Source organism: Gobio gobio, assembly GCF_949357685.1.
Source record: "Gobio gobio genome assembly, chromosome: 19".
NCBI lineage: Eukaryota > Metazoa > Chordata > Actinopteri > Cypriniformes > Gobionidae > Gobio > Gobio gobio.
In genome coordinates this window covers 15,821,465-15,843,964 of record NC_137112.1, presented here as the reverse complement: position 1 = coordinate 15,843,964, position 22,500 = coordinate 15,821,465, and the positions used below count along the sequence as shown (strand labels likewise).

Below are 22,500 nucleotides of genomic sequence, written 5' to 3'. Positions count from 1 at the left end.
ATATCGGATTTGTCTTATTTTAAATAAACACAAAAAACAGAGATGAAAACTAAACTTGAGTAAGAAATGTACTTTTGCTATGTGGTTAAATACATGTTCAGTAATATCTTATAGAGATTTTTTTATTTTGGCGCTATTTTTTCTCTAAATAATGTTGATATGGCAACTAGTAAATACACTAAGTTGCGTCATTCTGGCATGTGTGGAAAGGGTTAAAACATGCGCGTTACAACTAACACCGCGTTAGGTTGTGCCCCGCGCTCCCCTACATATCCACTGCTATGTAAAGTTGACGAACAAACACTTATTAAGTAAAGCTGAGAATACTAATTTTTAGTAGAAACAACTCAGTAAATTTAAGTTCATGTAGTTACACAAGTTTTTAAGTAATGTGAACAAGGATGATTTGAGTGCAACTACCAACAGTGAAAGTTAGTTTTTTTGAGTGAACATTAGCTCTTTTCTTGGACTAATTGAACTAGTCTTGTCAGATTGAAATGAATATTTTTCCTTGAAAAATAATATTTCAATTTTAACCCATTGGAACATCTAATCGAACCTTGCCTTGCATGAAAAAACTGACCTCGAACCAATATATAAATATACACTATATTGCCAAAAGTATTAGGACACCCGTCCAAATCATTGAATTCAATCATTTCCATGGCCACTGGTATCAAGCGCCTAGGCATGCATACGCTTCTACAAACACTTGTGAAACAATGGGTCGCTCTCAGGTTTCTATGGCCGAGCAGCTGCATCCAAGCCTTACATCACCAAGTGCAATGCAAAGCGTCAGATGCAGTGGTGTAAAGCTGACCTCAACATGATAGAACACCTTTGGGATGAATTAGAGCGGAGATTGCGAGCCAGGCCTTCTCGTTCAACATCAGTGCCTGACCTAACAAACTCCACAACCTTGTGGAAAGCCTTACAAGAAGAGTTGAAGCTGTTATAGCTGCAAAGGGTGGGCCAACTCCATATTAAACCCTACGGATTAAGAATGGAATGTCATTAAAATTCATGTGCATGTAAAGACATTTAGTAATTGATTTTCTAAGGTATTAAAGGACATTTAAGAATCAATAAGAGAATCTTGACACAGGTGATTCCCTTGTAAGACAACTTTTCCAGCTAGGCCTACATTCTGAACTCTTATATGATTATTTTAATGTGTTCGATGTTACGCCCTGTATAACAACTGATTCTTTTCCGATTAGTGATGAGAGCTGAAGTAACTGGGGAGAAGATCATACCCGGAGATGAAAATATAAAAGGCATGGGAGAAATTCAATATGAAATCAAAGTGATAAAGGTGAGCTCAAGTAATTGATGATCACATAAATATTCTGCTGGGACTTATAATGATCTGAGATAGCATGCTTTGGCCTGACGTCAGAATCAGAATAGTCCATGATTTAAATGGAGAGTTACAGTCTCTTTAGGGTTCATACATGAATAAGTGACGGGCGCTTTGGAAACACGCTTCGAAATAATTTGTTTTGAACCAGTGATTCAGAGCACATATCAAACTGACAAAATCACGTGATTTCAGTAAACGAGGCTTCCTTACATCATAACGTTTTTGAAACGTTTCAAAATTTCAGTGCTTCGCCACTAGGGGGCTGATGATCTCTGAGAAACAGAGAGTGAATCATTTTGCAAAAAAAAGTTTTGAAACACTTAATTCCTTGGATATGAGGCTTCACGAAGTGTGTTTCTATAGCGTCCGTCACTACAGAGACTTTAATTTTAAATGGAATAATTAGAAAAAAAAATGGATCTGCAGACCCAAAACACAATGCACTGCTATACTATACAAAAATTGTGTTTTTCCAGGTGTTCAAAGGTTCTGACAGAGTAAAACAAATCCACCATGTCTATACGAGTGAAATGCCTTCAATGTGTGGGACCAGACTGGATCACGGCCAGTATCTGCTTACAGGTAAATACAAAGTTCTTCTATGAAACTCTAGATGGTGCAGGCTGATCGGTCCTTAACTCAGGCCTCGTCCAACCGAAGCCAGAGCTTTCCCTATCCAATCTTTTTTTCCCCTCGTTTCAATAAATATCTGTGTACACACGAGAGCACTGAAACCGACTCAAAACAATGTAGTATACATGCCAGACCAGTATGTGATGCTGTAATTCTGCTACAGAAATACACAAAAAATGGAGAAGAAGAGTTGTGGCTACAAGGGGTACAACAGTGGTAGGAGTGAGGCACAATCTCACAATAAATAAATATGCTACTTACCAGATGTGTTTTATTAACGCCTACACCTACACCAACCCTAAACCTACCCTTACAATAATGCAAATGCATTAACGATATCAGACGAAGCAAAGGGCTTTAAACGATACCAGACGATGAATAAGGGTCTTATCTAGCGAAACGATCAGTTTCTGCGAGAAACTGAGAAGTATTTATGTGATTATTTTACCTCTTATCAGACGAACGTGATCATCTCTGAGCTCCGCCATAACTTCCGCGAAGTGAGGTCAAAATACGAGCGTGGTCATGGTGAGGGCGGGGTTATGAGCTATACTGGGACAACCACCTGGGTGTGATCAAGATGCTTTGGCTTCACTCATCAGGACGTGTGCGGCAGGCTTGGGTCAAATGCTTTGTTCCTGAATGAATGAGCCGTTTGAATGAATCAGTCGATTGAATGATTCAATGACTCACTCATTCAGATGGTCAAATACTTTGTTTCTGAATGAATCAGCCATTTGAATGAATCGGTAAAATTAATGATTCAATGACTAACTCATTAAGATGGTCAAATGCTTTGTTCCTGAATGAATGAGCCGTTTGAATGAATCAGTTGATTGAATGATTCAATGACTCACTCATTCAGATGGTCAAATACTTTGTTTCTGAATGAATCAGCCATTTGAATGAATCTGTAAAATGAATGATTCAATGACTAACTCATTAAGATGGTCAAAAGCTTTATTTCTGAATGAATCAGCCATTTGACAATTAATTTCCCATTTAAAGTATCTTTTCATTTTTCAAATCATTTCAAACATCAGTATTCAGCGTTTTATGTTCAAAACATCAGCACATTATTCATGCACATGTGTAACTGCAGGTTAAACTCATTCAAGTCCCCCTGAGCTCATTGAACATTCTGTGAATTATCTAAATTTACTTCAGATGCAGCTTCTGTTTCCCCTGCACTGCAAAGATGAATTTAGTTGATAATGATTTAATGTGATTCGTAACAGCAATATTGTTATACAATATAAATTTAATTTATTGATTAAATGTAAGAATTTGACACAAAAGATGATGCATACATTTAAATTGGTTAAAATTAAAGGTAGAAATGCCCATAACAGGTAAAAAATAATTTAAACGTGTTGGAAAAAAATATTTCTGTCACTGCTATGAACTGATCACCGTACAGAATATGAAAAAATGCTCCAGCATACCAAGACATTTTGGACAATTTCATGCTCCCAACTTTATGGGAACAGTTTGGGGATGGCCCCTTTAGGAGTCAGTCCTAAACCAGGTACCAACACAATAAACACACTCAGCAAAATATCGTCCGATCATCGCTATCGAGAAAATCCCAGAAAATATCGAGATATAATTTTTGGTCAATATTGCACACCCCCAACAGCAGCATCAAAGCAGATCTATTCCACCAAGACCAAACATATCAACATTGTCATATCCATGTTGCATTTAGGCTATGATGTGAATATTCCAAAGACCAAATCTGCATTCGCTAACGATCTTCCCTAGCTCAAGTAGAGCATTTACTGGAACGGCTCGACGACCCAAGACTTGCCTGTTTTATGACATTTATATTGCTATATAAATATTCACATCAGCACTGGTAAATCGAGTTCAGAGAGATCCACATGAAATATTTTATCAAAGAGCTTTCAGACTTTAGGGAGACTCTTTACTAATTTAACACTAATTAGCAAACACGGACTAACATTATGAGTGGACCTCAGGGAATTTACAACAATAATGATAAATACAATCTGTTTGCTGTCTCTTAGGAAACATCATGTCTGAGAGATTCTCTGTGACATTGTGTGACTTTATTATGCGCTGGGACAGCCTCTCCTTAATGCTGAAAAACAACTTCAAATACAGATATCAGATGGGCTGTGACTGCAAGGTAAGAACTGTTTACTTTAACAGTCCAAACGTTACGATGACTTTAAAGATGAAATGGAACCTTTATACAAAACATGACACAGCTAAAAAGGTTTTTGTGTCATATTATATAGTCTGATATAGTGAGAATATGGAGGAAAAACTTGTTTATTTTTTTATTCAGAGGCTCAAACTTAGCAAAAATGTGACCCTAGACCACAAAACCAGTCATTAGGGACCATTTTATTTGAATTGAGATGTATACATCACCTGAAAGCTGAATAAATAATCTTTCATTGAATTATGGTTTAATAAGTTAGGATGATATTTGAAAATCTGGAATCTGAGGGTGCAAAAAAAAAAAAAAATCAAGATATTGATAAAATCTCTTTTAAAGTTGTCCAGATGAAGTCCTTAACAATTCATATTACTACTAATAACACATTTTTATATATATTTACGCTAGGAAATGTACACAATATTTTCATATAACTTCATATAAATTCATATATAATGATCTTTACTTAATATCCTAATGATTTTTGGCATAAAAGAAAAATAGATAATTTGGACTCTTGACACAAATATACCCGTGCGACTTGTTTTGTTTTGGCAACTTGTTTTGGTTGACTGTTTTTTTGTGCTCCAGGGTCACAAATATGCAATTTGGTGCAGATGTTGATATTTATATGGACAAAAAGTGAGATAATCTGATGCTTGTAATTTAAATCAATGAGATTTTTATAACAGTATAGCAGATACGGACATAAAATGCATATAAATATCAATATATGCCAATAATATGTCTTTGTAAGATGATATTTAAATACTTAGTTTTATGATATGTAGTTTTAAAACATATAATGCAATGCAGTACAATGATGATTGAGAGATTAACTAATAAACCTTCATATTTGATACTCGTGATTTTTCTAATAAATTATGTCTGGATAATCAAGTAAACCTCAGCCGCTTCAGTCCGGTTGAAATACTAACAATATTAAAGTTATTCTTGTGTTTACTTGATAAAATCAGGTCATATTTGACAGCAGAAAGACACGAGCTGAAGGAGGACATTTGTACGATTATACTAAAAGACTTTTACTTGATAAAACACTCTAAACTATCAATCAGACGACAGAAGGATTTTCAGCAAAAATGATTGATCATGTTGATCTTTTAAAGGCCTTAGCAATCAACTTGTGTCAAATATGATACAGTCACTGAATTACGTTTCTTTACATCTAATATAATCAAGGACAGGACAATGCTATTAACCAGTTAAACAGGTTCTATAATAATACTAAGAGAACCACCCGTTCACTAATTCATTCGAATAGATGTTTTAACTTGTCCAAACGTACCCTGGCATAGACTGATTTATGTTTTATAACAAAAAAATGAATGAAACTATATGTGTTCTATTGCATTATAATATATCACAGTATTTTAATCTCTGAAACGGTGATGTCTGCAGATCTTCATGTGCACTGAAGGACGACCCTGTCCTTCCAACAATAAGAATGAGTGTATGCTGACCGGCTGGTCCTCATGGTCAGTTCATGAGCACGCCTGCATCAGACACAGCGACGGCTCCTGCAGCTGGTTCACAGGAACGGACAAGCCTTCCACAAACGACACCATAGACGTGTCTGATTGGCCAAAATCTGAAACGCCATTTTCAACTGATCTTCTGTAATGCCTAAAGAAATTAGGTTCCACACTTACAGTTCTAAATTAACCTTTAGTTGCATACTTTTGGCTTGCTGTAGTTTAATGTGGTGTTTTTAACAAGTAATAAAACGTTTTCAAAAAAGTAAAACAACATGAAATAAAAATGGTCAGGAATTGGGAATCTGCCAACTGTGTGTATCTCTGTATTATGAAGCAACGCTCATGTTTTGCAATAGAGTGTCCGTTTGTCCGTTTGCGGTGCTGATTGTGAAAGTGTTCATGTCAGCATGAGGCGCAGCTGCGATCCAGAAGAAAACATACAGGGCCTAAAATGAACACTCGCCAAGCACCAAATGCGAGTCAAAATCAGCATTGGTGAGTGTATGAAACGGTGTCAATCACCAGCTGGCCGGTAATATATTTATGAATTCTACACTGTAAAATCGAATTAGACGTACTTAAAAAAAGCATGCAAACCGATTGCCTTAAAAAAAAAAAACAAGTGACATAGGAATAGTATGTTGTGCTAACAAATGCTTAGTTAGTATAATTTACTATAGATTTACTCTTGACATAGAATAGCTACCATTGTTGTGTTTTGATGCTGAATGTTGAAGTTTGTGTGTGACTCAATCATGATCAACTGCAAGATATTGTTACAAATATAGAGGGATTATATCAACACAATTAAAGTTTCACAAGGGGTTTATGATGTAAGTGTTAGCAATAAAATTGTAAATGATCATTATACGACATGAAGGTTGCTTTTAAAAGGTAACCTAATTTCTGACTAAATCATTATCTATAGTTAATTATTCAGTCAGAAGCTAGGTCAACTTTTAATAGCAACCTATTTTTTACTTATCTTCCTTTGAAATCAAATAACTGTAATTTCTTATTGCATCACTGCATCAATAGGAAGAGAATTACGGTAACACTTTATAACAAGGTTGTATTAGTTAACATTAGTTAATGCATTAGATAACATGAACTAATCATGAACAACACCTCTGTTCAGCATTAGTTAATCTTTGTTAACGTTAGTTAATATAAATCCAGCGGTTCATGGTTTGTTCATGTTAGTTCCCAGTGCATTTACTAATGTTAACAAGATTTTAATAATGCATTAGTAAATGTTGAAATTAACACGAACAAAGATAAATAAATGCTTTATAAGTGCAGTTCATTATTAGTTAATGTTAACTAGTTAACTAATAAACCTTATTGTAAAGTGTTACCAGAATTACAATAATATGAATGTTCCAAGCGCCAAACCAAAGGGAACATTGATGGTGTATAATGGTGCTCCATAATGGTGATTTTTTTTTTTTTTGGCATGAAAAAAATAGCACTCAAACCAATCAATGATTCTTAACTTGGGTTTTCTGAGTAAACAAAGCCAACCTGGTCTCATTGCAAAAATGTACCTCTGGCAACGTTTTTGCAAACCGCCAAAATACGTACCAATAAGTACATATCTCTGCAGTTTCAAAGTGAAATGAACACTAGAGGCACTAAAACGGCAAGCACTTTGTATCGTTTTTTTTGTACCATGTAAATGAATAAATTTTGGAGTTTGCGTCACTTAATCTGCTCCATATGCTCGGCTTTTTTTAAATAACAAGTTTGCTCAGTAGCTCAGCTGGTACAGATTTGTACTTGTAATAATGAAAGCTCAGGTACGAATCCCGTGAAAGACAAGTCATGATAAAAGAGCTCAAAGATAAGTTCACACAAGCTAAAAAGACATGGTTACTGTTGTATTTTTGTCACATTTGCTTTTGTTAACACTATCGGTTAGGTTTAGGGTTTAGTGTAGGTGTACGTTAAAAAAACAATGTCACAAAACGTCAGATTGACGCTCATCTGTTCCGGGAAAAAAAAAGCTTTTGGCGCCACCCAGTGGACATATCACTTTGAAACTGCAGTGATATGTACATATTGGTACGTATTTTGGGGTTTGCAAAAACGTTGCCAGAGGTACATTTTCGCAATGAGACCAGGCTGAACAAAGCATATGTTAATCATGCAGATTACTAGATTTTTACAATGAAGTTACGACATTAAGTAAAGTTAACTCAAAAGTGTTAGTTAGAATCACTGTTGGATTTTACAGTGTAACAATGCATGAACGTGAACAAACGTGAATGACGCTCGGGACAGTTGATGGGCTGTCTCGAAAGTTTAAGCTTTGACAATTTCAATATTCAAGCGCAAGAAGATACCAAAGGGAACTCAATTCATTACTTGCATCATGCTATGGGAAGTTTAAACTTCCAAAGCTGCGAAAACTGTATCTCAAACAGCAAGTGAATACTGAATTGAGTTCTCTTTCATGTCTTCTTGTGCTTGAACAGAGAAATTCACAAAAATTAAGTAAAAAAACTGCCTGTATCCTAGTAAACATATTTTGTAAATAAAAAAATGTATTATTATTATTAGGGTAACACTTTACAATAAGGTTCATATTTGTTAACATTAACTAATAATGAACTGCACTTAAAGCATTTATTTATCTTTGTTAGTGTTAATTTCAACATTTACCAACGCATTATTAAAATCTTGTTAACATTAGTTAATGCACTGTGAACTAACATGAACAAACCATGAACAGCTGTATTTTTATGAACTAACGTTAACAAAGATTAACTAATGCTGCATGAACAGAGGTGTTGTTCATGGTTAGTTCATAACTAATGCATTAACTAATGTTAACTAATACAACCTTATTGTAAAGTTTTACCATTATTAGTAATGTGCATTGCTAAGAACTTCATTTTATTTATTCAGCTTTCAGATGATCCAGTCCAGTCCAATTGAAATACTAACAATATTATTCTTGTGTTAACTTGATAAAATCAGGTCAGATTTGACAAAAGAAAGACACGAGTTGAAGGAGGACATTTGTACAATTATACTAAAAAGACTTTTACATTTACATTTACGCATTTGGCAGACGCTTTTATCCAAAGTCATGCAGGTTTGAAACGACAAGAGGGCGATTATAAATGATGACAGAATGATCAGAATGAGGACTGGATGTGGTTGTTTTTAATATCTTCAAATAGTGTGTGTTTCAGCAGTGTGGGATAAGTTTAGATATCAGCGTTTGGCAGTGTTGGGGGTAACGCATTACAAGTAACTTGAGTTACGTAATAATATTACTTTTTCCAAGTAACTAGTAAAGTAACGCATTTCTTTTCAAATTTACAACAAAATATCTAAGTTACTTTTTCAAAAAAGTAACGCAAGTTACTTTTTCACATTAATTTGACTGACAGCTCTCCTGCCCCCATGTTGAGTAAAATAAGTGCAGAGGCGTGTGTGTGAACATGATGGTTATTGTAGTTCTAGACTAAATGTGAGCATTTATTTATCTCGCTTGTACAATAAAGATTCTGTACTCCTCAAAATGAATAAAATCAGTCAAATGCAAAATCAGAGTACTATGCAAACCTCCAATAATAAAATGTTAAATAAAACAACTATTTTTATGCATAATCTACCTTTATATTTAATTTACCAATGTCTTGCTGCTGACCTTTGATGATGAAAATTACTAGATTTTTTGTTTTTATTGGTAAAACTTTTTCTCCTGCATCCTATTCTACATTATCCAGAGCTGCGCCCTCTACTGTTCATGCGGGAATCTGCATTTTTACCTCAGCCTGGGGCTTATTATTTACATTTTGGTATAAAGAGGTCTTTACCGTTGCACAAAAATATAACTTTTTTGTTATAAAAAAAAACAAAAACAAGCCCAGCCCAGGTGAGAAAAAGTAACGCAAAGGTAACGTAACGCATTACTTTTCTTAAAAAGTAACTAAGTAACTAAATTAGTTACTTTTTAAGGGAGTAACGCAATATTGTAATGCATTACTTTCCCCAACACTGGCGTTTGGAAATGGTGATATCAACATTTGTTAAGCATGTAGTTTGATATCGGTTTTATGGAAAAACCGAGCTTCTGTTAGCAGATTGCATGTAATATTAAGTTCAGAGAAACTACTTTCACATACAGAACACACTTTAGTTTATTTAACTGAGAAACAATTCTCCGGCGTTTCAGTAAAATGTCCTGAACTTGAGCTTAAGACGGCCTTCTATATATTTCCAAAAAAATATGCATTTGGATAAAAATCTGGCTTTCTTTCTTAAAGGTCCCATGGCATGAAATTTTCATTTTATGAGGTTTTTCAACATTAATATGAGTTCCCCTAGCCTGAATATTGTCCCCAAGTGGATAGAAATGTTGATCGGTGTAAAACCGAGTTGTGGCTGTCTTTCTCTGCCTTTGAGAAAATGACAGGCCAGACTAGCCAATCCTGAAGTCTCCTGGTTTGACGTCCAAGCAGGCACGGTTTCCTCCCTTTCCTCCGCCCAGAGAATCTGGCACGCCCATGCAAACGCTCGTCGAGAGATCATTGCATCATTGCTTGTGAACGAGTGAACGCTGGCAGTTTCTCAGTGTTTGGATGTACAAATGAAAACAGAAGTCTTTTTTCAGTTCCTTCTGATCTGTGATCAGTGATTTCTGATGTGTAGCTAATTATTTATTATTCGTGCACACAATGCGGCTTCTCTCTCTCCCGACAGAACGGTGTTTTCGTGTTTTATATCTTGTGAGTCAGTGTTTTTGTACGTCCTCGTCGCGTCTATCGGTTCTAAAATGTGCATACAGTCATGAGTTTCTGCTCAACATCAGCAGAGATAAACCTCACACACACCGAAGCTCGGCCTTCAACATCCCCGACCCACAGTACTGCATCTGGCCCACAGCGGAGGCACCAAACGCGGCGTGAGATTAAGCAGAAGGGGGGTAAGCTTGAGCATATCCGGGCTAGCCAGCCTAGCCCCACAATAAACTGGATTACATCCGATTACTGCTGTTGTGTCTTTGTTTGCGCTGTGTACTCAACGCGCGTCACTGACGCTTTTATTTTATTTTAAAAATAATGCTATTATCAACACTTACTTTTAACTCGTTCATCTCGACAGCTGTAATGGTACTTTGCATGTGTTACAAAGTTGGTAGAATAATGATGAAGAGACGGACTCGGTGTGACTGTTTATTCAGAACTCTCAGATACAAACACAATAAACTCGCGCTGACTGACAGCGCTCTCATAACTCAGTAGTTACTATAAATAACTTTGTTAGCAATCGCTGAGCTCAGTCTCTGATACATTAGTGATGTCCGGTTCGCGAACGATCTTTCTTTTGAACCAGTTCTTTTTAGTGAACCGAATCAGTTCACCAAATCGGACTGAATCGTTCTAAACGGTTCGCGTCTCCAGTCAGCGCTGATCCATAATTTACTAAAGTTACTAACTTTCTGACATGAGTGACAGTCCCTCCGACTAGAAATAGACTAATAACCTAAAGTATATGCTGTAACTAAAACAGTTCAGACATGCTGAGAACTGATGTGAAGTGAACTCAGGTCCATCCGTCTCCCTGGCAGACTCGTGCCTGCTCGTGCCTCGATAAACCACGCCCCCTCCGCTCATATAAAATGCAAAGATGTCAGCCAATCACAACAGTGGGTGTTTTTACTGAAGTCTCACAGCAGACACGCCTCTTGAAGCAGGGCATTCAGCCACAGGGCAAACATCAGTATAGAAAAAATGCCTTTTATTTCTAAATTATGACATTTTATGATGTAAAAGTCATACTAACAATATAAGTACACCTCAGGAAACATTATAAAATAATAGAAAAATGCCATGCCATGGGACCTTTAACAGTGGTTCTGCCTTATAAGAATGCAAATATTTGGCAGGCACATTTTATTTTGGTGTTATATTATCCCAGCTAACAGGAAATGTTCTCAGAAAACGTTCTCTCAAAGTTATGAACGAACATTCTTCCAGTAAAAACTTCTGGTCTTTAATAATATTCTCAAAATCTTCACACAAAAACATTATTAACGATTACACATCGTTCATGAAGCGTTGTTCTGACATGTTTAGCTGGAACGTTTCCTAAATGTTTCTACTTGTTTCAGAACATTTAGAGAACATTCAAAAGTAACGTTCCCATAATATTTGAAGAATGATACAATGGAATGTTCCCTTAACGTTTGAACATTCAGAGAACACTCAGAAATACTGTTATTTTCAAGCACATTTCTGTTAGCTGGGATAGTGGCAGAATATGTGATGAATCAATGCTGTACAACATGCCTTTCCATTCTCTTATACACAGTTTTTTCTAACTGTGATGTGATGTAGTGTGTGTTTCATTAAAGGTGTGCAGCCTATATATAGTGCATAGTTGTGTGTATTCATCAGCCAGTTTCACTGTGACTCACTGTAGCTTTTCTGTGCATGTCATATTCAATAGATGCTCCTTTTGGACTGAAGATAAAGTCCTGACACAGTCACAGTGGCCCTCATTTATCAAACTTGCGTAGAAAAGGGCGCATATGTCGGCGTAAGATTATGCTTACACTCCTCTCACCGCCTGATTTATGAAGCTGTGCGCACCTCTGAAATTCAGGTGTACGCAATACCTGCCTTTGATAAATGCCGCGGCTAAAAACGATCGTCATTAGAATAACACGACCCTATCAGTGATGCGCGGGTCAATGTATAAACAACCCGCACCCGACCGACGTTTTCAACTAACCCGCCCGCAACTCGGACCGCAAAAAAAAAAAAAGAAAATATTGTACCCGACCCGCTTCCTGACCCGCATTTTTTTAAAGTAATAAATGCTCATCGTAGCTCATTGGGCCATTGAGAAAATGTTTCAGGCCCTGACGTGGTGCGCTCAGAGGTGCAGCGGTGAGAGCAGGCAGTTCTTGAGGCGGCCCATCATTTTCCATTTCAGCTCCAGATGCATATTATTGATGAACGCGATGTTTATGTTTCGACCCGGCTTGAAGGTCATCAGCAGGTCAACTGCGAGAAAGCCCTTAAGAGCTAGTTTTCACTTTATGCCAGCTGAGTGATGTTGCTTTTGAATAGAAGCTTCAACTAAATTACATGTTTATTACATAACACTAGACTATAGGCTATCATACAGCATTCAGAAAAAGAACAGTTTGCGCTCCTAATGGATTGATTTATTCATTTAGGCTATTTTGTTTCATTTTCTTAACAATTAAGATGCTGCATGTGTTTATCCAGTCTAATCGATGTGTGCGTCTCTCCCCTGACAACAAAAATCCCGCCCCCTCTCAGAAAATACATAAAACTGACTTTTCTGAGCTATATGCGTTTAAAAGTAGCCTATTAAAATGGCACAATGGCATTGCTCAGTTCAACGTGTTGGGAAAGCGGGCATTTTGTCCCGCGTCAGTATTTATTAAAAAGTTAATAACGCTCAACATTCAAAAGGAAAATAAGGATGACCCGACCGACCGACCGCGACCCGAATATCATTAAAAATTATTTTGGATGACTCGTTACCGCGGGTAACCGCGGGTGACCGCAGGCACCCGCTCATTTTGGATCAACCCGCGCATCACTGGACCCTATATATTCAAGTCGCTGCCTCCCCCACGCCCTCATTTTACGCCATGGACACACGGAAGACGGCAAAGAAGCGAAACTTCTCCGACGTGGAGATCGAGACCATCACCAGGGAAGTGGAAAAAACAAAATTGTTTTATTTGGGAGTTTAAAGAGTGGGATTAAAGGCGCCCACAAAAACAAAATATGGACCCAAATTACGAGTAGGCCTACTGTTAATAGTGTGGGGGTTGAGAAGCGCACTCCGGCAGAGGTAATAATGTTGTATTGCTTAATATAGACCAATAGTGATCAAGTTAAGTATGAGTTTTCTTGTTTATTGTAGGTGAAAAAAAAAGTGGTCAGATAAAGATCGCCACAAAGAGGTGTGTCTCGGCACTGAAGAGGAGCCAGAGTCATTAGGCTACCTATCACAATGCATTATTTTACAGAACGTGTTTTGAAACAATTAGCATTTAATTTCGTATCACGTCACATGTATTGGGGTGTGCAACTGGAGGAATACATATGCCTATGAATCAAATGCTTTGGTAAAGTCACACAAATTAAACATTAATATAGTCCATAGTCCTTGTTGCACAAAAATAAACACTGAAGTTTATAATTACTATAGCCCTATTCGCATGGGATTAGTATTATCTGGGGACCTCTGGTGATTTGTAATAACTGCAGAGAATGTCTGTGATCTTAATCCCGTGCGAATCGGCCATGTCTGTAATTTGTAAAGAAAGAATTCCCCCTCAAATTACCTACCATATTTCGCCAAACACCGAGGTCCTGTGATAATATTAGTCTCGTGCGAATCGGCATCTCTCTGATTTGGCCGGGATTAGGCGGATCGTATATAATTTTTGCAAGGTTTTTGTGTCCTGTGCGCATTTCTATCTTTATCTTTCACGAAGAATGGAGCTAGGCTGCATAAAATGCGTACCGTTATGACTGCCCGTGCGGCCGCGCGGATTATACTTTCACTTTAGAATGAGCACCAATTTGGGAGTAATTGCTTGAATGGTGTGTTTAATATTATTTTAAAAGAAAAACACAAAAACAGAACAGTACAATGACAACTCGCTTAAATGGGCGCTTTTACATTTAGCTTTGAAACTGAATCTTCCACCGTATATTGTTGCTCAGTTCAGTTTTTAATTGCGTCTGTTCTCTAACTGAACGAAATTATTTGTATTACTATAAAACAATCAAAATGATATCAATACGACTGTTTATAATTTCATACAGCTATATCTATAACGAAAAAACATTTACAAGTCTTGACATCATATCCGGGAGATAAGTCAGTAAATTTGAGTACAATCCCGTGCAAATTTCTAAATCACACGAGGTCCCCAGATAATACTTATCCTGTGCGAATAAGGCTTTAGTTGTTGTTGTGTGTACGCACTTTTGATAAATGAGGGCCAGTGTGTTTCCACAGTACATTGAACGGTAACACTTTAGAAATCAAGCGTAGTGTCAGTTCTGGCAGGTCACGTAAGTCAAGCTTGCATCAGCTGAGTGTCAGCTGATCACGTCAACCTATAGAAATATCACAGCAAACATAAGCTCCTTCAGTATTATCAGCAGCTATAGTGTTCTCCAGAGCTCATTTACCCTCCTCCATCCCCAGCTCCTCCTCTTGTCAGTCAGGATTTGGTATTCTGATTCCCCTTGAATCAGACTAAATTCCAGAATTATTTTGTACATTAATGATATCTGCAAATACATTATGTTGGTTCTGTTCTGTTTACCCTTATGGGGGTTATTGCTGCTCTCCCTGCTCTTATCTACGCTGCATGGATGCGCAGGGAGTTCTTGCCCTGAACCATACCGCCAATATGCTAATAGTCAATCAATCATCTTTGATGATAGTGGCCCTGACAGAATAACGGTCCGTCATTAATACGTGACTATGCAGGACAGATGAGTAGTGCTACATTAACACTTCAGATATTACTATTAACTAACATTGAAACAAGATTAACTACACTCAAAAAAATGCTGGGTTAAAAACAACCCAAGCTTGGTTGAAAATGGACAAACCCAGCAGTTGGGTTAAATGCTGGGCAGTTTTATATAACCCAATTATTGTTTAAAAATTACTATATGGCCGTCTTAAAATGAACCCAAAATATAAAAAATAATAATAATCAAAAAGTGAACATTTAAGCAATTTAATAAATGTTTATTGTTTATTATTATTCATTAAATGTATTAATAATGTTCGGTAACACTTTATTTTGATAGTCCACTTTAGACATTCTACCAACTATAAGTAACTTTGCAACTACATGTCAACTAACTGTCATTAGAGTATTTGTAGACTGTCTGATTAATATTTACTAAAACTTTATTTTGTTGGTCCCCCAACAGACATTCTACTGACTATAAGTAACTGGGAAACTACAATTCAACTTATTCTACTAACCCGAACCCTAACACTTAACCATAACCTACCAGTCTACTGACAGTCAACTAATACGCTAATGACAGTTAGTTGACATGTAGTTGCAAAGTTGATTATAGTTAGTAGAATGTTTAAAGTGGACTATCGAAATAAAGTGTAACCTAATGTTCATTTATTAAACATATGAATAAATGTTAATTTCCAACATTAGTTGACGTAAATAAAACTGGACCCACTTTATATTAGGTGGCCTTAACTACTATGTACTAACATTTTAATTAATCATTTGATACAATGCACTTATTGTGTACATACATGTTTTAACATTGTACTTACATTTTAAAAAATACCTGCATGTAATTACGTCTGTATTTAATTTCTGTAGTTACATTTGTAATTACACAGTTGGCACTTCCCTTACACCTAACCCTACCCTTAAACTTACCCATACCACCACACCTGTCACTAACTCTACCCGTATCCCACCTCAATATCAGCAAAGGTGTTTTGCAATACAATTTGAACACAGTAATTGTACTTATTTTTTGATGTAAGTACATAGTACTTAAGGCCACCTTATATAAAGTTGGGCCATAAAACTACCCAGCAGGTCGGGCAAACATTTAACCCAACCGCTGGGTTAAAACAACCCATTCACTGGGTTAAAGCAACCCAATTGCTGGGTTTGTCCATTTTGGGTTGTTTTTAACCCAGCATTTTTTAGAATGTAATCAAAGTCGTTGCAAATTTAGGACTGCTCCATATTAGGGAATGAGAGGATGAGATTAGCCTCATTAAGAACTATTCACTAGGGCTGGATATTGACACAAATTTCATGATTCGATTCGATTCGATTCTGATTTCATCAACTATAGCGCACTCTGGATGTCCACCGGAGGGCACTCCTCCCTAGTCCACTGCCAGATCAACATGGACTTCAGGCCCGGTGTCACAGGGTGTTTTGGTGTTGGTTCATGTTTCATGTTTTTAGTTTATCATGTTCACTGTTATGTTTCTGAGTGTGTCATGTTCACTGTCTTGTTTCCTGGTCTTGTCATGTGATTCCAATGTCCTTGTGTGATCTTGTCATGTTCTGTCATTGGTTCATTGTCTGATCATTGTTCACAGGTGTCCCTTGTCTTGTCTTTAGCCTCTGTGTATTTAAGCCCTCATGTTTGCCGTGTGTCCTTGTCTGATATTGAATGTTGTAACCCACGGTTGGTGAGTTTTATGGCAAGTCCTTGTTTTGTATTGCCAAGTCTTTTGTTTTATGTTTTGGATTTTGATTTATGTTGAGCTTATTTTGAATTAAAGATCTGCTCTTGGGTTCAGCAACTTGCCTTCAGTGGACGTTGTTACACCCGGTTCCAGAATCAAATCACTGAGGGAGCTATTTTTATCACTTTTACCAATAACTGGAATAGAATTTCAAAAATATTTTGCTACGACTGTTTTAAAAAAAAATGTATCTATTAGTCTGCCTTTACATTGCCATGCGCCACTGCCATGTATTACTAGTATTTAAAAATATACTGTATCTTCCTGAGAACCAGAAAAAAAGGTTTTAATTTCGTTTTTTTTTTTTATTCCTATGCTATTCTATGCCCTCTGTAGAGGACACCAGGAACCATTTATAAAGGACATTAAAAGACAAAAACAATGGGATTTTCTTTTTCTTAAATAAAATTTTAAGTTACAAGCTTTTTTTTTTATTAAAACTTTCTATAAAGATGATTTTCAACTATGCTATGAAAGATATAAAATAATTATTTTATATACCATTTTGCTTTATGCAATGTGTAAACATGGCTATAAATGCCATTCCCATTCTATGTAATACAAATATACACCATTTGTAATTTGCATATGAATGTATTTTGGGGGCAACATGTAATGAAAAAAATGTGTAAAGAGAATCTCATATTTCATAAGAATATCCAGACTTAAAACTGTGACATGTATTCGCTAAACTATAATGTCCTCTACTGAGGCAAAACATCTATTCTGTGTCCAGGAGGATATTTGTGTCCCGTACAGAGTGAATCCAGCATTTATTATATTTAGATGTCACTACCGAAACTTTGCAGCATGCAATTGGCCGCCGGGCCTCTTGGCAGCATGAAAAACTATTTTATTCAATGGATTTTATAAACTGTATAGCTTCGAAAGCGAACCAGTGAGTGCATTCTAACTATTTTAAAACCCTCTGATTGGCCATCACGTTCAAGAGATCAACTATGTCTGTGATTGGCTACATTGTAAATGGATGTATTTGACGTTCTCCAGGGCGCAAACACAAATATGCACTGGAGCGTTTGCCAAACTGTTTTGCTAATATATCATTACAGTATCAACTGAGGGTGCTCTTACTTGCGTTTGAAGGTGCTTAGCAGAGAACTGCAGGCCTGATCGACTACATTTCCCAGAACTCACTGCCTGGACTCATCATCCCTGATTGCTGTCAGCTGTGTAGCCTTAAAGGTCCCATGGCATGAATTTTTCATTTTATGAGGTATTTCAACATTAATATGAGTTCCCCTAGCCTGAATATTGTCCCCAAGTGGATAGAAATGTTGATCGGTGTAAACCCGAGTTCTGGCTGTCTTTCTCTGCCTTTGAGAAAATGACAGGCCAGACGAGCCAATCCTGAAGTCTCCTGGTTTGACGTCCAAGCAGGAACGGTTTCCTCCCTTTCCTCCGCCCAGAGAATCTGTCACGCCCATGCAAACGCTCGAGAGATCATTACTTGTGAACGAGTGAATGCTGGCAGTTTCTCAGTGTTTGGATGTACAAATGAAAACAGAAGTCTTTTTTCAGTTCCTTCTGATCTGTGATCAGTGATTTCTTATGTGTAGCTAATTATTTCTTATTCGTGCACACACTGCGGCTTCTCTCTCTCCCGACAGAACGGTGTTTTCGTGTTTTCTATCTTGTGAGTCAGTGTTTTTGTACGTCCTCGTCGCGTCTATCGGTTCTAAAATGTGCATACAGTCGGGAGTTTCTGCTTAACATTGGCAGAGCCACATCTTTAGAGATAAACCTCACGCACGCCGAAGCTCGGCCTTCAACATCCCCGACCCCCAGTACTGCATCTGGCCCACAGCGGAGGCACCAAACGCGGCGTGAGATTAAGCAGAAGGTGGGTAAGCGTGAGGGTATCCGGCTAGGCTAGCCAGCTTTCCCCACAATAAACTGGATTACATTCGATTACTGCTGTTGTGTCTTTGTTTGCGCTGTGTAAGTTACTCAATGCTTTGACGCTTTTCATATGATTGGAACATATCTATAAATAATGCTTTAATCAAACTTACTAACTCGTTCATCTCGCTGTAATGGTACATTGCTTGTGTTGATGAAGACGGACTCGGTGTGACTGGGACTCGTGTTTATTCAGAACTCTCAGATACAAACACAATAAACTCGCGCTGACTGACAGCGCTCTCATAACTCTGTAGGTACTATAAATAACTTTGTTAGCAATCGCTCCGTCTCCGTGATGTCCGGTTCGCGAACGAATCATTCTTTTGAATCGGTTCATTTTAGTGAACCGAACAAGTTCACCAAATCGGACTGAATCGTTCTAAACGGTTCGCGTCTCGAGTCAGCGCTGATCCATAATTTACTAAAGTTACTAACTTTCTGACATGAGTGACAGCCCCTCCGACTAGAAATAAACTAATAACCTGAAGTATATTCTAGTAACTACAACAGTTCACCCTGAACTGAGACATGCTGAGAGAACTGATGAGAAGTGAACTCAGGTCCATCCGTCTCTCTGGCAGCAGCTCGTGCGTCGTAGACCTCGTTAAACCACGCCCCCTCCCCCTGTCAGCCAATCACAACAGTGGGCGTTTTTACTGAAGTCTCACAGCAGACACGCCTCTTGAAACAGGGCAGTCAGCCACAGGGCAAACAGCAGTATAGACAAAATGCCTTTTATTTCTAAATTATGACATTTTATGATGTAAAAATCATACTAACAATATAAGTACACCTCAGGAAACACTATAAAATAATAGAAAAATGCCATGCCATGGGACCTTTAACCTTGTTAAATATGCCTATATAAGCCCTGTTTATTCAGTGCAAAGTCTTGTATTTGTCAAAACAGCTTTTCTGGGCAGTCCTTTGAATATCTGTTCTATGGTTTTGACCCTGTTTGCGTGAGTTCCTGTCCAGGGGTCCGTTCTTCATACACCACTGACTCAGCTGGATTTGATTGTTGACGATTTGGTATGATCTTGGATTGTTTAGTTCTTCGAAGCTCATCCTTGACTTGCTGTCATAGCAACAGGTCCCTAAACATAAACCCGATCGAAGCTTATTTAATGTAAACTGGATTAGATTGCATCTTTTTAAGAGACATTGATAGTTAAAATTTGTTCCAACCACTGCTAATTTATGACAAGAATTCCAATAATATTATAATGTTGCTACTATAGACACAGCCACTTTTTCAGCCACTGATTGAGAGATTTATTTGTGATGGAATAATTACTTTATAATTTGATTGGACACACACACTGTACAGTTAATCTGAGCCGTACATTAAAGGGTTACTTTCATGATTTAGCACTAAGCTTTGTATCAGTAGAAACCCGGTAGTAAATTCGAATTATGGTACTTTCCCCCCTCATATTCGCCTGAGACGAGAGAATTATACATTTTATTTCTGGAAAAAATCCTCAGATGACGCAAATATCATCACTTTTTTTAGCCAGAGCCTAAAGACTACAGCCAGTAGAGGGAGCTGTTCCGCATGTTTTCAACCCGCTCATAGGGGAGGGATCTCATCTCACTCACAGAATGTAAATGCGCACGGCTCGGCCTCTGGCATTCATAACGGAGCCGTGCAGAGAAAGTGAGTGTTTCAACTTTTCAATGAATTCCTATGAAAGTTTAGCTTCCATATGCGATCTGAGAACGCGCCAGACTGGACATGCGCTGTAAATGACTGCCGTGCTTACCTCAGCTCTGTGCTCTCGTGATGAATGAAATCTGACTCCTGCTGCGTTTGTCTCGTGACTTTCGTTCGGCTCACTCACACGTTATTGAAAAGACACATTCAGTTTTTAATTATAGTTTTTATTCTCTAGCTGAACGAAATGATTGTATTGCTATAAAAATGAAACCGACGTTGGGGTGGAGCCGCGGTGGGCAGCGAAGCAAGTGCATTCGCATTCTGGGAGTTGTTGTCTTTCATCCCCATGAGACAAAAATAAATGTTCTGCCTTTTCACAGTCTAGAAGACACCAAATTCAGAAATAATTTCACATGTCTACTACATAAATGACCCAGTTTAAATACAAAGCTTAATGCTAAATCACTGAAGTAACCCTTTAATTTGAGTGATGATGGATATTATGGGATGTTTTGATGCGTCGCAAGAGTAAAGAGAACTTGATCTTGACCCTTAAGAAACCTAAATTAATGTTGTCACGTAACAAATCTGCTTCAAATTGAATTAAAAATTAAAGGAATTGCTAATTACGACATTGAAATAAAAATGTAAAGGGTGTACAAATACTGTAAAATTGTGAATATAAATAATTGGGGAATCATGTTTAAAATAAACAGTGCACATTTAATTTATCTATTAAAACTTGTATGTTGTTTCCTTATAAAGGAAGGTCCAGAAATGTTGTCTTTTTTAAGTATATGATGTCATTACGTTGCTGTCTTGCTGCCAGCCAATCGCTGCATTGCTGATCGGGTTTCGAGTATCAATGCATCTGCCCTCTTCAGGGAACAAAGAAACACTCAGTAATCTCAAAACTTAATCCAGATATTTTAATCCAATCCGCAAATTTGTTTTGAAGAACCAAATTAGCCAGAGATCAGTTATCACGATTAGAAGAACTGGCATCTGTCAAATCATCTCAGATGTGTTAAGCGAGGTACGAAGAACGGATCCTCCTGGTATTGGATTGTTTGCCTGTGTTTTGATCTTTTGCCTCTTTTGGATTACATCTTTAATAAACTCCTCAGCCTTTGCGTCTCAGAGCAGTTATATAAAGTGTTACCTACAACTTTTAATGACATTATTACGAAGTACACTTTTAAAAAGTGGTGTTTTAAGAAACAGTCATTAAATTGTTCTTTCTGTACAGTAAGTGGCCTTATATTTGATTAATGTATTATCTTCAAGTCAGTGGCGGCTGGTGATAATTATTTTTTGGGGGGCGTTTTTTTTCGCGATTCGGGCAGTATCAAGATGCATGTTGACTAAATTCAAGCATTAATGAGAAAACAGTCTCTTCACTTTTATCTTTTTACACATTAATTTCCCACATATAATGGAATGAGGAAATGAAAAACAAAAGAAAACAGCCACAACAGACTAGCATGTTGACTATTTGAACATACATTTTGCTCTCCTTTCTTTCTGGCCAGCAAATTTCTCAATGACTCTCTGATTAAAGTCAGTCATCTCAGTAGTGTCATGACGTTTTCATTGTTCAGTCAGATATTTGAGGTCTCTTACCCCCGTTGTTGTCCACAAAACTTCAGTACCAACACTTTGAAATAAAAGACAGGGAAAGCAACAAAGGGCATTGCTAACAACACATCCAGCCAGCCACCTAACTTACGTTTCTCATAACAAGCGCGTGAAGCTCCGAGTGCAGCTTCATCCTCTGTCACTGGCCTGCTGCTGGATTTGTGAATCGCGTTGCTGCCATCTCTACGAAAGGATCATCATAACAAGGTTTTGGCGGAGTCGGAGTGACACTGTCGTCTGCGCACTTTCGCTTTAGTGGCCGAGAGTGTAAAGTTGAATGACAGGTGACGAGAACCAATCAGATTGGATAAAATAACACGCA

General features: G+C 37.4%; 2 protein-coding genes across 4 annotated transcripts in view; one reads left to right on the top strand and one right to left on the bottom strand.

The window, feature by feature from the left end:
- Positions 1 to 9,960, top strand: part of timp4.1 (TIMP metallopeptidase inhibitor 4, tandem duplicate 1) — a 12,850-nt gene extending 2,890 nt beyond the window's left edge. Inside the window, exons 2-6 of one of the 3 annotated variants that reach the window (XR_013818605.1) lie at positions 1,221 to 1,315; positions 1,840 to 1,945; positions 4,027 to 4,148; positions 5,604 to 6,517; positions 8,470 to 9,960. Coding sequence is in view for 1 of the 3 variants with exons in the window: in XM_079844987.1 (XP_079701113.1) it covers positions 1,221 to 1,315; positions 1,840 to 1,945; positions 4,027 to 4,148; positions 5,604 to 5,825 (545 nt within the window). In the remaining 2 variants the exon portion in view is untranslated. Of the gene's footprint in view, positions 1 to 1,220; positions 1,316 to 1,839; positions 1,946 to 4,026; positions 4,149 to 5,603; positions 7,388 to 7,803 lie in introns of those variants that run through there. The other 2 variants (XR_013818606.1, XM_079844987.1) reach the window with 2 other exon arrangements.
- The window catches only part of syn2b (synapsin IIb), a 115,324-nt gene that overhangs the window by 29,451 nt on the left and 63,373 nt on the right, over positions 1 to 22,500 (bottom strand). The window lies entirely within an intron of this gene.